Raw genomic sequence first — 15,621 nt, forward strand, 5'->3', positions numbered from 1 at the left:
ATTAGATCTATAAAACTTATCTCACATAATGGAAACTTTGTCCCCTTTGATCACAATCTCCCTCTTCCATCCCCTCCCCCAGATCCTGGCAACTACCATCCTACTCTCTGCTTTTATGAGTTCGGCAGTTTTAGATGCCACATACAAGCGAGTTCCTGCCGTCTTTGTCCTTCTGTGTCTGGCTTATTTCACTTAGCCTAATATCCTCCAGGTTGATCCGTGGTGTTGAAATGACAGGATTTCCTTTTCTCTCAGGGCTGCATAATATTTCAGTGTGTATATATACCACATTTTCTTCATTCATCCATCCATCAATGGGTACTTAGGTTGACTCCATTATCTTTGTTACCATGCATAATAAACATGGGAATGCAGATCTCTCTTTGAGATACTGACTTCATTTCCTTTGGATACTACACCCAGAAGTGGGATCACTGGGATTATATGATAGGTCTGTTTTTAATTTTTGAGGCACTTCCACACTGTTTCTATAATGTTATATTCCCACCAATATTACATTCCCTTGCCTCCACATCCTTTTTTTTTATGAAATTTATTGTCAAATTGGTTCCCATACAACACCCAGTGCTCATCCCAACAAGTGCCCTTCTCAATGCCCATCACCCACTTTCCCCTCTCCCCCATCCCCCCCCCATCCACCCTTAGTTTGTTCTCTGTACTTAATAGTCTCTTGTGGTTTGTCTCCCTCCCTCTCTGTTTGTAGCTATTTTTTCTCCTTCTCTTCCCCCATGGTCTTCTGTTCAGTTTCTCAGAATCCACATATGAGTGAAAACATATGGTATCTGTCTTTCTCTGCCTGACTTATTTCACTTAGCATAACACTCTCCAGTCCCATCCACGTTGCTACAAATGGCCAGATTTCATTCTTTCTCATTGACAAGTAGTATTCCATTGTATATATAAATCACATCTTCTTTATCCATTCATCAGTTGATCTCCACATCCTCACCAATACTTGTTTTCACTTTTCCAACCCATGAACACAGAATATCTTTCCATTTATTTGCATCTTCTTTACTTTCTTTAATCCATATTTTGTAGTTTTCAGTGCAAATGTCTTTCACCTCCTTGGTTAAATTTATTCCTGAGTATTTTCTTCTTTTCGACACTGTTGTAAATGAGCTTTTTTTAAATTGAGATAAAATTAGTATATGACATTAAGTTGCAGGTGTGCAACATTAGAATTCGATGTTTGTATACACTACAAGGGATCACCACCATAAGTCTAGTTACAATCCATCAGCATACAATTGAACCCCTTCACCCATTTTGCCCACTCTCCAACCCCCTTCCCCTCTGGCAACCACAAATCTGTTCTCTGTATCTGTGAGCTCATTTTTATTTTGTTTGTTCATTTGTTTTGGTTTTTAGAGTCCACATATAAGTGAAATCATATGGTATTTGTCTTTCTCTGCCTAATTTATTTCACTTCGAAAAATACCCTCAAGGTCCATCCATGTTGTTGGAAATGGCAAGATTTCTTTCTTTTTTATGGCTAAGTAGTATTCTTCTGTGTGTGTGTGTGTGTGTGTGTGTGTGTGTGTGTGTACCACATTTTCTTTATCCATTCATCCATTGATGGACACTTAGGTTGTTTCTGTATCTTAACTATTATAAATAATGCTGCAATGAACATAAGGGTACATATATCTTCTTGGTGTTTTTGTATTCTTTGAATAAATACCCAGAAGAGGAATAGCTGCCTCATAAGGTAATTCTATTTTTAATTTTTTGAGAAATCTCTATACTGTTTTCAATATTGGTGGCACCGATTTACATTCCTAACATCAGTGTAAAAGCGTTGCCTTGTCACCGCATCTTCTCCAGCACATGTTATTTCCTGTCCTTTTGATAATAGCCATTCTTTTTTTTTTTTTTTTTTTTTTTTTAATTTATTTATTTTTGGGACAGAGAGAGACAGAGCATGAACGGGGAGGGGCAGAGAGAGAGGGAGACACAGAATCAGAAACAGGCTCCAGGCTCTGAGCCATCAGCCCAGAGCCCGACGCGGGGCTCGAACTCACGGACCGCGAGATCGTGACCTGGCTGAAGTCGGACGCTTAACCGACTGCGCCACCCAGGCGCCCCAAGAAATCTCTATACTGTTTTCAATATTGGTGGCACCGATTTACATTCCTAACATCAGTGTAAAAGCGTTGCCTTGTCACCGCATCTTCTCCAGCACATGTTATTTCCTGTCCTTTTGATAATAGCCATTCTAACAGGGATGAACTAATATCTCATTTTGGTTTTGATTTGCACTTCCCTGATGATGAGTGATGCTGAACATCTTTTCACGTGCCTGTTGTCCATCTGTAGAAATTGTTTTCTTAATGTCTTTTTCCAGTACAGTAAAACCTTGGTTTGAGAGCATAAATTGTTCCAGAAACATGCTGGTAATCCAAAGCACTTGTATATCAAAGTGGATTTCTTCATAAGAGATAATGGAAACTCAGATGATTTGTTCCACAACCCAAAAATGTTCACATAAAAATGATTACAATACTGTAATATAATATAAAATAATAAAGAAAATACAAAAATATAAAGAAAAATAAACAAGTTAACCTGTACTTACCTTTGAAAATCTTCATGGCTGGTGTGAGGGAAACAAGAGAGAAGAGGGTTATTGTAAAGGGTGACTTTCACTATCACTAACAGATGTTGATTACAGTATAGTATCAATAAACTCTTGTCATATACTGTATTTAATGTAATTGGCAATAAGGCAGCAGAGGAAAGGGTCTATGTGTGCAGACAGCCTAACATATAGAATTCATAGAATGAGCAAAGCATTTCTAAGCTTACTCTTGTCTGGAAATCAAAGGACTGTCCATAGGCACTTTGAAGTGACAAAAATACACTGGTGCCAGTTATGGGCACCTTCCAACACTCTGAAAAATCACTGACTTCTGCCAAACACCACGGTGTGAGACTGAGTATCTGAGCATGGGAGACGATCACCCACAATCCCACAGCAAAAGAGAGAGAAAGAGAAGAACCATTGGCTCAGTTGTGATCATGTGACATTTGACGTCACGTACTACTCATATGGCTAGACATCGCTCATTTATCAAGTTAAAATTTATTAGAAATGTTTGGGGCGCCTGGGTGGCGCAGTCGGTTAAGCGTCCGACTTCAGCCAGGTCACGATCTCGCGGTCCGTGAGTTCGAGCCCCGCGTCAGGCTCTGGGCTGATGGCTCAGAGCCTGGAGCCTGTTTCCGATTCTGTGTCTCCCTCTCTCTCTGCCCCTCCCCCATTCATGCTCTGTCTCTCTCTGTCCCAAAAATAAATAAACGTTGAAAAAAAAAAAATTAAAAATTTATTAGAAATGTTTGCTCGTCATGCGGAACACTCACAGAACAAGTTACTCACGATCCGTACTTTGTTGTTTCGCCGTACTTTGTTGTTAGTGTATAGAAATGCAACTGATTTTTTTTTATGTTCATTTTGTATCCTGCAACTTTACTGAAACTATTCATTTTAATAGTTTTTTGGTGGAGTCTTTCGGGGTTTCTATATATAAGACCACGTCATCTGCAAATGGATGATTTTACTTCATTTTTACTTTTTTTTTTTTTTTTACCCTGACTAATTTCTCTGGGTAAGGCTTCCAGTACTATGTTGGATAGAAGTGGTGAGAGTGGGCATCTTTGCCTTTTCCCAGTCTTAGGAAAAACTTTCAGTTTTTCATGGTTAGGGATTATGTTAACTGCAGACTAGTCATACATCACATGTGCTTTAACTTAAGAAAATTCCACTGGATATTCTCAGCCAAAAAAAAAATCCCAATTTATAGCAATTCAACATACCATAAGATGTTATATATTTTTTTATTAAAAATAGATACAATACTGTATACTTTATATTTCTATGCATACGTTTTGCTTACTAGGATTGCATTCAGAAAGCTATGTATGTTGTTCTTTCTGAATGATTTAAGAAATAGTCAAGGGCATCTTTGCTTCTAGGCATTTCTTTGGCTGACCTGCTGTTTGGAGCTAAACTCCCACATGAAATTCAATCCTTGTGGATCCTTACAGGAGGTATTATCTCTCCGCATACTGAAAGGACAGATGCTGTGACTTCTCTAAATATCTGCTTTGCTTTTGTTTCCTAGTGAGAGATTTTCAAGTCAACATTACCACCCAGAGCACGTTTACAGCAGGGAAACCCTTAGAACTGGTTTGCCTGGTAGTAGGCAGTGGCCAGGACCCACAGCTTCAGGGCATCTGGCTCTTTAATGGTAACGAGGTGGCCCGCATCAATGCTCGTGGTGTTCTGGACCTCAAGAGAGACTACAGAGAGAGAGCAAGTCAAGGACAGCTCCAGGTTTCAAAGTTAAACCCCAAGGTTTTCTCTCTCAAGATCTTTTCTATGGACCCCGAGGATGAAGGGGCCTACACATGTGCCGTGGAAGAGGTGGTAAGAAATCAGATGGACTCCTGGGATGTGCTTCAGAGAAAGCAGTCACCGGACAGCCGCGTGCATCTGAGGATGCCAGCAGGTATGTGAAGTCAGGGCCACACATGACTGGGCTGTTCTCAGCTTCCCTCCTTTGTGAGTACAGTATGACTTCACGGACACGGCGGACTTCTCCTGCAGAGGCAGGTGTCAGTCAGATCACTTTGAGGTGGCGTGAAAGACACACAATTAGATTGTCCTGAAGTCTCTTCTTGCTGTCTTACGTCTTAGATTCTTTGATTCTGTCTGCTGTTAGTCCTAATTTTTGCACCTTGGGTTTTTCTTCAAGCAGGGAACACCTGTATTAATGAAACCCTCTGTCTTCTATCGTTGTCTGTGTGATGTGAGTGTGTGAAGAGGGAAAAATGACACTTGGCCTCCTTCCTGGGGAATGCACACCTACATTATGCTCCCCACCCCCCCCCCCCAACACCTTTCAGGTACCTTTGGTCAATCCTCTGTTATCTTAACCTGATACACAGGATGATAGTGCATCTTAATGCTACATCAAAGCATGACTCAGACTAAGAAATGAAGAGGTAAATGATAGCAGGCAGATGTTGTCCCCTGCATTTTGCTGTAATGTGACGTGCCTGTCCAAACCACTTTGAGTATCTGTATGCATGAAAGTGGAAGGCCACTTAGGCCTTGTTTAGTTCATGAAAGTTGGGTGACCTGAAACATGGTTGAGCAGTCAGTGCTTTTTGTGTGAAGAGAAAACACACAAATCTACAACGAACATTAGGATGCTTCGGGCTGGGTATTATATTCTAAGTCTAGAAAGACTAATTGCCCAAGAGCACAAAACACAACCCAACAAAAAATAAAGATACCCTTGTCTCACTGGTTCCTTGGAGGCATCTCCAAAGATGGACAAATTTCCCTTTCATGCTTTTCTCCGTCACCCCATTTGCTAGCAATGAAGATCACAATCTTTGGCCTAGAGTGGCAAGCCAGGAAGCGTGTTGGTGTTAGTTTTCACGCTAAACATTTGGTCGAACTTTCTAGGATTCAGGAAAAACTAGGTGGGCGGGCTTACATACTTACACAGGTCTAGGTCTCTGTTTCATGCATCTCAGTCTCTGCCGAAACATATCGGTAAAGCTTTCTTAAATTCCACATATGGGAATTTGTGCCAAAGGGTGCCCAGATCCTAAGCCCATCAGTAGGGTGGTCTTCCAAAGCAAAAAATAGTTCTTTGAACAGGCTGGAATCCAAACTGGGCCCCATGTGCAGAAACAGAAAAAAATTGTTAGCAAATTTATTAAGGATCCTGTTGAGCATTCACAGTTTTGAAAATCAAACCAAAGTATGAGCAGAGTCTTCTCATTCTATGAATATTTTAAACAGAAGGGGGTACTCGCTACCACTGTGAATCTGTAACTTACACACACTTGATAAGTATATTACTTCTTACCAAGAGGCAGTAATGACTGTAATGAGTTAAGGACACCTCATCTTTTCTTAAAAAAATTGATGTTAGTTGAAACTAATCATAATGGTTATATTAGAGTAGTGAGATTATGAGTAATAATTTCCTCTTTACGTTCTAAGCTTCAGTTATGAGTCTATTTTTAACTTGAAAATGACTCTAAGTATAATCCTGCCTCTAACACCCAAAATTTGGAAGCAGGCTTGCATATATGTGATATAATATATAATATATATAAAATATTATTGAAATAAGAATCAATAGTATTATTAATTATATTAAAATATTAAATACATATATTAAATTTATTTGTAGATATCAACCTTCATTCTGCCTTTGTAACATACATATACATACATATACACATACATACATATACATACATATATACATACATATATATATATATATGTATATATATATAAAGCAGGAGAAGACTAAACTCCTTCCTCAGCAGGGAAGAACAATTTGCAAATTCACTTAGATCCTATTTAAATTTCTCATCCCAAGTCTATTTTGTTTTTGTCTCTTTTGTCTTTAAACCACCCCACTTTCACTAAGCACCTATCATTACAGCCAAAGCTATTAGCTTCCCCTTGCCGGCAGGCTAAGCCCTTAAGCAAGTACCACTTTTAGTCCTCCCAACAATGCCATAAGGTGGGTGCGATTATTACCTTTGTATTTGCAGGAAAGAAAATCGAGGCTCAGGGAGCAGTGTGTTGCCCAGGGTAACTCTGACTCCCAGGGCTTCGGCCTTAAGCCTGGGATGCATGAGCTACTGAGATGTCTTTGCCTTGCCCACACAGCACCCAGGACAAAACCTTGCCCAGGACGCGTCCGAATGTTTGCATTTCCACGTGTCTTGAATTTCTGGGAGCCAGACTTATATTTGCAGTTTAACATTGTAGTTCAGCTGTAAGAAGGATCTTCCCTCAACCAAACCATTAATATATCTCTAGCTATGTGAATATATGATTTGAAAAAGAGAAATCTATATATGTGTATTTTCTCCCAAGTAATTGCTTTTAATGGTAGTATTCTGTTTATTCTGTTGTTCTTGTTTTTTTTTTTTTTTTTTTTTCAATAAACTCTGCAACCAGTGTGGGGCTTGAACTCATGACCCGGAGGTCAAGAGTCACATGCTCCATGGACCAAGCGAGCCAGGCACCCCTAATAGCAGTAATTTGAACAGAAATCTAATTACCAACACTCGTTCCCTGTTCAAAACACATACTAATTAGGGAAAGATAAGTAGGGAGAGGAATGTCATTTTGAACTGTGAAACACAAAATTCCAAAAAACTAGAAATTTAAATAAACACAGCTTTGTTACTTTCAGGCTCATATACCCACCCTAATTAATCTAAGAAAATATTACCAGATGTTTTCCCAACTAGATGTTCTTAATGAAGGGCTGATTTAACAAATCACTAAAAATGAGGGCAAATTATAAATTGTTTAAGTGTAAATAAGTTCTCCTGATATTCTTTCTATTGTCTTGTGCCCACTATTTAAGTGTTTAGCCAATTTCTTTTCTGAGGGTGGTCCAGGACTACACGGCCTGATCTGATTGGTCACAAAACGAGTCAGATCCTAAAGAGATGTCACTGTGTTTTTGAAACGTTTTCATTTACTTGAAACCCTTTTTTTCCTCTCAAATCTGTAATCCACAGCAAGAAATGTGGCCTTATATACCAAGAGTAAGCAGCAAGCAGTGTGGGAAGGAGAGGTATTAACCCTTCTCTGCAAGGCAGATGGAACCGAGAGTCCCCTGTCTGTGGAATGGTGGCACCTCCCACAGGGCCAGACGCAGCCAGAGTTCGTGGCTGGCATGGGGCAGGATGGCACGGTGCAGCTAGGCGCCCCCTACAAGGAACTCAATAACCACAGCAACACAAGGCTGGAGAAAACGGACTGGGCCACTTTCCAGCTGGAGATCACCTCCACCACCATTACGGACGGTGGTATATACGAGTGCCGAGTGTCTGAGAGCGCCCAGAACCAGGCCAGAGGTTGGAGCTGGACTCAGAGGTTGTCGGTCACCATCAGATCTCTGGGTAAGTGTCCAAGAAATCCTTTTCTGAACTTGTGGGTCGTCGGTACCTTCCTCTGCAGTGCGACGCAGTAGAGTCTGATTGTGTGTCACCCTGAACCCCCCAGTTAGGGCACGTACACCCCAGAACACGGAGCATCGTTTCTGGCTGCCATGTCCGTCAATTACTCTCTAAAGTTTACTCATCTTTATGAAGATCATCTGTAGGGTGCCCCTTGCAGGCTATTATTCACAGCTAAAAACAAAAGCCTATGACCTGGAGTAGACTTACAGAGGACACATGGCCAGTGGAGCTGAGCCTCATACATTCGGGCTTTTGACAGCTGTGGCTCTGTGTTGCAGAGTCTTCTAGCATGTTCCGAACAGTGACACTGAGCCTGTGAGTGGAAATAAGGGAGGGAGGCCAGCCACTGGGCTGGGGAGTGCCCCACCCACTCCGTAGCAGCTGTCTAAGCAGCAGGCTGAAGAGACACTGCCTGTTTGTTGTCACTACTGAGAACACTCTTAGAACAGGGTCAGCTTTGGAAATCTGAGGACAGATTTCAGGACAGGCTGTACTGTGAGTCAACTTTTACCTCCAAATATTTGATTCTCCCGATGTACAAATGCATGGCTCTGTGTGAATAGGTGAATAGGAAGGCTTTGATTTGATAAGCATATTAGAAATCCTGTTTCCCATCTATTTCTGCCCACAGAGTCGAGTTTACAGGTTAAGCTGATGAGCCGTCAACCCCAAGTGACATTAACCAACACCTTTGGCCTGTCCTGCATAGTGGAGGCTGACTTCTCCCACCTCAGGGTGCCACTCACTGTGACGTGGCAGTTCCAGCCAGCAAGATCTCAGGTCTTTTATCTGCTTGTTCGAATCACCTGGAATGGCACTATTGAGTGGGGGGATTTCCTATCTCAGTTCCAAAAGAAGACAAAGCTTTTGCAGTCCTCATTTTACTCTCAACTCCTAATCCACGATGCCACGGAGGAAGAAGCAGGAGTTTATCGGTGTCAAGTAGAAGTTTACGCCAGAAATTCCCCAGACACGAGCGGCCCCCCGAGGGCTTCTGCTGTCTCTCACTCGCTGATGATAGCCATCACTTTGCCAGGTAAACACCACCTGAAATTAGTCCATGCTTTAAAAACAAACCAACACAGGGGCGCCTGGGTGGCGCAGTCGGTTAAGCGTCCGACTTCAGCCAGGTCACGATCTCGCGGTCCGTGAGTTCGAGCCCCGCGTCAGGCTCTGGGCTGATGGCTCAGAGCCTGGAGCCTGTTTCCGATTCTGTGTCTCCCTCTCTCTCTGCCCCTCCCCCGTTCATGCTCTGTCTTTCTCTGTCCCAAAAATAAATAAACGTTGAAAAAAAAAAAAAAAAACAAAAAACAAAACAAACCAACACATTTCTCCCATGTTGGGTAAGTTTGTAGAATTAAAACATAAAATACCTTCTCCCCATGTTCTTACTGTATAAGTTAGCACCACAGAAAACCAATATCCAGGCTGACATTGAGTTAACGTGCATGGGATGGCTATACTGATTGTTAAAACATTGACAGACTTCCACACTGACTAATAATAACTGTGGCTCCATGCCCCTTCCCCCCTTCCCATAAGTTCCCAGCACCTGCAAGGTACCATGTGGCACAACAGGGGGCCTCTAGGACCAGCTCCTAGAGCTGGGGGAGGCATTCTTTTGGATTGGTCACTGCCCATGCCTCATGAGTCATTAAATGTTTGGAATGTCTCCATTAGTGGTATGGATAACGTAAATTCCATTAGAATACATTTATCCTCTTGTTTTACCATGTGAATGTATAAGAGAGAGGATATGAATATAGTCAAATATAATTTACCTTGTCAGCTGGTAAAAGAACAGAGGTAAAAAGTATGACACAACCTGGGCAAAGTTCTGCTGGGTCATGCATCTTCTTTTATGGCTTGCATTCTTTTAAGGCAGAGTGTTCAAGAGCCTTTGAAGTCATTTCAATCTGACAGGCACCAGACAGCAGCATAGCTGTGGACAAGTCACACAATCCGTCCAAGTCTAGGTACTTCATCCATAAGTTGCTCTTTAAAGATGCGCACGTTAAAGGTGGTGACACATAGATAATGTGCCTAGTACAGTGCCGATGGGTGGAGTGGATGCTCAGACATGGTAGTGGTCATTCTCTCTGCTGCTGAGTGACATCTTTTGTACTAGTAATGATCTCCTTGTTGATTGACTCATCTTCTACTTTCCATCTTGAATTTGAGCTCCAGCCACACTGAGCTAGTTGCAGGCCCTCAAATACTCTATGTTCTCTCCCTCTTTCAGTCTTTGTTCAAGTCATGTGTTTTGTGTGGAACGCTTTAGCCTCTTCTCCATCAGACTAATTCCTATTAACCCTTAAGACTTTGGTTAGAGGTCTCTTCTCCAGAAAGCCTCCCCACACTCCCATATTTGAGTTAGGTAGTCGTGCCCTGTGCTCTGACTTCTGCATACCTCTGTCACTCTTGGGTGACACAGTCTTGTAATCCTAAGCCCCTGTGACTGTACTAGTGTCTCCCTCTAGACTGTGAACCCACGGAAGGAAGGTAGCCACAGAGTGGGGAATAGCCTGACAGAGAACACAGTGTGTGCTTAATAAATGTTTGTTGAAGGAAGAATAAAGGGATCTACTGGCAACTTCAAGAAGCAGTTACAAAAGCAGAATCAGTGATGTCAGCAAGAGGTTAGAATAAGGTTTGGAAGGCAGGTTTTAGCATTCATCTTCCCGACAGAGCAGAAAAGCTGCTGGAATAAAAGGGTAGTTGACTATGTATCTGTATGAGATTCTTACAGTTGACTGGCTGCAAAGAAACATATAATGTTAATAGCCCACGTACAACTTGCTTTTGTTTACCTGAGTTCAAGGGCAGATACCAACAAGGGCATTTGGCAAACTGTGAATCTGGGGGTACTCTGGAGAGTGAGCACACAGACAAAGCATTAATAGGGGCACTTTCTCCCACTTTGATTTATGAAATGCTGCAGAAGAGAAGATGTCTAAGCTTCAATAATGAGGCATTATCATGTGGAAGAGATTAGTTTCCTGTATGACACTTCCTCCCACCCCACATTCCCATCCGACTCATCCAGGTAAGGGCAGAACCAGGACCAGTGGCTGGAAGGTATGGAGTGGTAAGATTCAACTTGATATCGGAAAGAATTCTCTAGTGGCAGAGATGTCCAAAGATGGAATGGACTGGTTTGTCAGTTGGGGAGCTGTTCAGAGGCTCAATGGGCAGTGAGTGGGGCTGCTGGGGAGGAAATTCCCCCATCCAGTGGATGGAGGAGACATTGTCCCAGTTGGCCTCTGCCTTAAAATTCTATTTTCTAGCAAAGTAACAAACAAAACAAACAAAGTAACAAACAAAACAAAGTAACTGTCACCATTCTTTTCATTTAGAGAGCAAGCTAAGAGTGAACTCAACCAGTCAAGTCCAAGAGATCTTCATCAACTCCAACACCAACATAGAATGTAGCATCTTGTCCCAGTCCACTGGAGACCTCCAGTTAGCCGTTATTTGGTACTTCTCTCCCATTTCCATGAATGCAACCTGGCGGAGGATCCTGGAAATGGACCAAACCAATGTTGTAAAATATGGGGATGAATTTCACTCCCTACTGAGACAACAAAAATTCCACCCCAAGAAAGTTTCCCAGGACTTGTTTCAGCTACAGATTCTGAATGTGGAAGACAGCGATCAGGGCAGATACCACTGTGCTGTGGAAGAATGGTTCTTGTCCAGAAACGGCACTTGGCACAAGCTTGGAGAAAAGAAGTCAGGTCTGACAGAATTGAAACTCAGGCCCACAGGTAAACCTCATGAGTGTATTCTCACAACAGCTTTCTATAGGATGGCCTTCTTCTCTTGGGCAGCTCTTCAATGGAGGGATTATGTTGAAGGTAGAAATGTGACCCAGGGCCATAGGGATAGTGGCCACCTACACAATGAATGCAGGACCTGGTGGCCCAGCAGAGGACGTGGGAGTCACGTAAGGTGAGTCAATCTGAGGTTTTGAGGAGTCTGGATGGGAACAAGATCGCTTTGATTGGTTTGCCTATCAGCCTGGCAGCCTGCTCTATGCAGCTACCCAGGGTATCGTATCTCTAGATCTCTAATAACAAGCTGTGTCATTCCAGTGGGGCTCTACTGTAATTTGGCAAAGAGAGAGTAATACGAAGCATATTTCTCCCACTGTGAACAGAAACTGTACAACTCTATAGGGATGTGTGGAGAAATTGCTTTTCAACATTTGGCTGCCTAAACATATGGCAAATAAGAGTAGTTAACTGTCGGAATGCTTACTGAGGGAGTCTTCTCTTCCTCAGGAGAGCTTTAAAACTGTAATAGAAGTTCCATCCACGTGCGCTGGTCTAAGAGCGCTGCGGTTGAAGTGTGGGCAGGGTTGGTTAGATCTCTTGGTATCGGTTTGGTCACCTCCAGGGTTGATTAGAATGAGACAGATGTCACGGCTAGGGTTCGGGAACTGGCTGAGATCCAACAGCACAATGCAAAGAAGTTAGTCTGGTTTGGTGCTTAAAATTGCATTTTCAATGGGACACCCACAAATAAGATTATAATAAACGTTACTATGTATTAGACAGTTAGAGATACAAAGAGAAATAAGGCACAGCTCTTACCTTAAGGAGCTTATGGTCTGTAGGGGGGGCAGTGGAGCCAAACAGTAGTGGAGCATAAGGCTCTCTTTTCTTGCTGCTCTGGTTCCCCTTCTCTGTGTTCTTCAGGCCCTTCTTCTCCCTGGTAAATGTGGGTGCTCCTCAGGGACAGATCCTGGGCCCCTTTGTCTCATTATTCTCTGCTCTCTCCAGAACTTCTCAAATACTGTGTTGGTTTCAACTACCACCTTCGATGAAATAGCGCAAAGTCTTTACACTTCGCTCTGATCTCCTGAGCTCCGGCTCTTTCTTCCCAACTGCCTGTTGTACATTTCTGCTTGGATGCCCCTGAGACCCTCACGCGCAGCACGTCCCAAACCTCATTATCATTCTTGCCATCCCACAAGACCCGTGCAAACTTCTGCATTCTCCATCTGTGTGGCTGGCAGCCCTTTCTCCCGGTTGCCTAAGCCAAATCTTGACAGTGTTCGCACACCCTTTAAGGAGGCAGCCGCTCCTTGGCTCAAGCTAGCAAACCCTTCCCATCCGGAAATGTGGGCTCAGTGTTGCCCAATCTTTTAGTACATCAAGAAACGCCTAAAATCTTTTTTGGTGATATCGCTTGGTGGAGACTATACACAGCTAATCCAAATTTTTAAAAAATACTGTGGGAGTCAAACAAAACATATCTGTGGGTTAGGTGTGGCTGGCTGGGGGTGGCCAGCTGTGTACCCCGGGGCAGGGAGTGAGGTAAGAGGCCCCAGGGAGAGATACTGAGAAGGAGTGGTCAGAACTGCAGGAGAGACACGTTCTCTGAAATCAAAAGAAGAGAGAATTTCAAGAAGAAAATGGACTTCGGTGATAAAACCCACAGAGCAGACAACAAAACCAGAGTGTCTTGAGCTGGGAAATCAGGCCCATACTAATGATCTTGGCCAGAGCATGGGATAGAATTAGAAGGTGTTTGCATTAAAGTAGGGAGGAATTTGAGATGAGGAAGCAGAGACAGAATCATATAAACTAATATTTCACATACCTTGCCATGAATGGAGGGAGAGAGTAAATATGGCAACAACAACAAAAATCCAGGATGAGACAAAGTTATCCTTTTAGGGAAAGATATGGGACGCCTGGGCGACTCGGTTGAGTTTCCAACTTTGTTTTAGGTCATGATCTCATGGTCCATGAGTTGGAGCCCCGAGTCGGGCTCTGTGCTGACAGCTCGAAGCCTGGAGCCTGCTTCAGATTCTGTGTCTTCCTCTCTCTCCGCCCCACTCATGCTCTGTCCCTCTGTGTCTCTCAAAAATAAATAAACATTCAAAAAAAATTTTTTTAAGATTGATCAATAAATGTGTTTGTAGTAGAGTTGAAAATTTAGCGTATACTATAGTTTATTTTGTTAGTAACTGCTCTGGTCTTCATTTGAAGTTCTCACCGGCAGGTTAGGAGGGGAAATTTTTTCTTAAGTTTATTTATTTATTTTGTGAGGCAGGGGAGGGCAGAGAGAGAGAGACAGAGACAGAGGGAGAGAGAAAGAAACCCAAGGAGGCTCCATGAGCACGGAGACTGACATGGGGCTCGAACTCACGAACCATGAGATATGACCTGAACCAAAATTAAGAGCCAGATGCTTAACCAACTGAGTCACCCAGGCACCCCAGGAGAAAATTTTTAAGAAGTAAATGTCAAAATCTGTTTAAGACTTAGTCTAATCCAGTAATTTAAATCGTCTTTCCTTGAGTGGTATTCTAATACTTGTATAAAAATGTTCAGTCTCTCAGATAGCCTCCCCTTTCCCTGTATCTTGGACTGAGATGATATCTGGGTATATGGGAGGAAGGTAATTTGCCAAGAATGAGGGGCAGTGGTGCAGTACATGACTTGAGGGAAGAGCCAGAAGTTTTGGATGGTCCATCTGGGCAGAAGAAGAAAGAGTTGGCCAGGGAGAGGTAAAACAGCAGAGCAGAGCACCCACTGAAGCTGGGTGGCTTCAGAGGCAGGCCTTCAGCGGACAAGAGGTAGGGCTGAAGGGAAACGGCTGGTTTGCTTCATCGCACAGAATGTTCTAGCAAATGTTGAAGAAGGACAGGGGTCAAGGGAAAACGTTAAAGATGAGAGACCTGGTTATCTAAAGAGTTTAAGATGGCATCTCCTCAGTGAGAACTAGATCTTTCAGAGGGGGTACCCAATCTAAAAATCTGGATTCTTCTCTAACTTATTGCCATTTTATTTCCTAGGAAGCAAGGTACGTGTCTCCAAAGTGTACTGGACAGAAAATGCTACCGAGCACACGGAGGTGGCCATCCGCTGCAGCCTGGAGAGTTCTGGCAGCTCGGCTTCTCTGTACTCTGTGATGTGGTTGCGCAACGGGGAGCATTCAGGAAGGAAAATGCTGGTACACCTTCGGCATGATGGCTTGCTGGAGTATGGTGATGAGGGGCTCGGGGGGCATTTGTACTGTTACCGCTCATCCCCTACAGACTTTGTCCTGAAGCTTCATCGGGTCAGAATGGAGGATGCCGGTTTGTACTGGTGCAAGGTGACAGAGTGGGAGCCGCATGGTAACCCTGGCACGTGGGTCAACCGAGCATCAGATGAGTCCCAGCATGTGGTGCTCACGGTGCTGCCTTCAGGTAACTAGGGGTTAATCTGCCCCGGCCCCTGGTCAGGAGAATCTTTGTCCCCCGCCCCGTCTTGTGTTTCCCTCCCAGTTACGTTTTGCTGAACTCAGTTTACAGATTCCCTAAAGAAAGTGACTTTGCAGTTTCTGTCAATAGTGATTGCTAGTTCTCATTTGGACAGATGAGGTCTACGCAAGGTTTCAGGCACAGACACGGAAATGTCAGGGGCATCTGACCTGCTTCCCCCGCCCCTTCTCCTCCTGAACCAAAAAAGCCATCCACATCGTGTCCCTTTCAATAACAAAATTACGTTCGAAGCGGACATCTTTACCCCTTGGCTGGTTCTCCAGTCTCAGAATGCTTGGATCTGCAGAGGGAGTTGGAATGAGGGATAG

General features: G+C 43.2%; 1 protein-coding gene across 1 annotated transcript in view; it reads left to right on the forward strand.

Annotated features, from left to right (window-relative positions):
* Positions 1 to 15,621, forward strand: part of CD101 (CD101 molecule) — a 40,014-nt gene that overhangs the window by 12,960 nt on the left and 11,433 nt on the right. The window contains exons 4-8 of the mRNA XM_045478803.1: positions 4,143 to 4,529; positions 7,591 to 7,974; positions 8,666 to 9,070; positions 11,391 to 11,801; positions 14,843 to 15,238. Coding sequence (XP_045334759.1) covers positions 4,143 to 4,529; positions 7,591 to 7,974; positions 8,666 to 9,070; positions 11,391 to 11,801; positions 14,843 to 15,238 — 1,983 coding nt within the window. The remainder of the gene's footprint in view (positions 1 to 4,142; positions 4,530 to 7,590; positions 7,975 to 8,665; positions 9,071 to 11,390; positions 11,802 to 14,842; positions 15,239 to 15,621) is intronic.

This window comes from Leopardus geoffroyi, chromosome C1, assembly GCF_018350155.1.
Source record: "Leopardus geoffroyi isolate Oge1 chromosome C1, O.geoffroyi_Oge1_pat1.0, whole genome shotgun sequence".
In the NCBI taxonomy this organism is placed as follows: Eukaryota; Metazoa; Chordata; class Mammalia; order Carnivora; family Felidae; genus Leopardus; species Leopardus geoffroyi.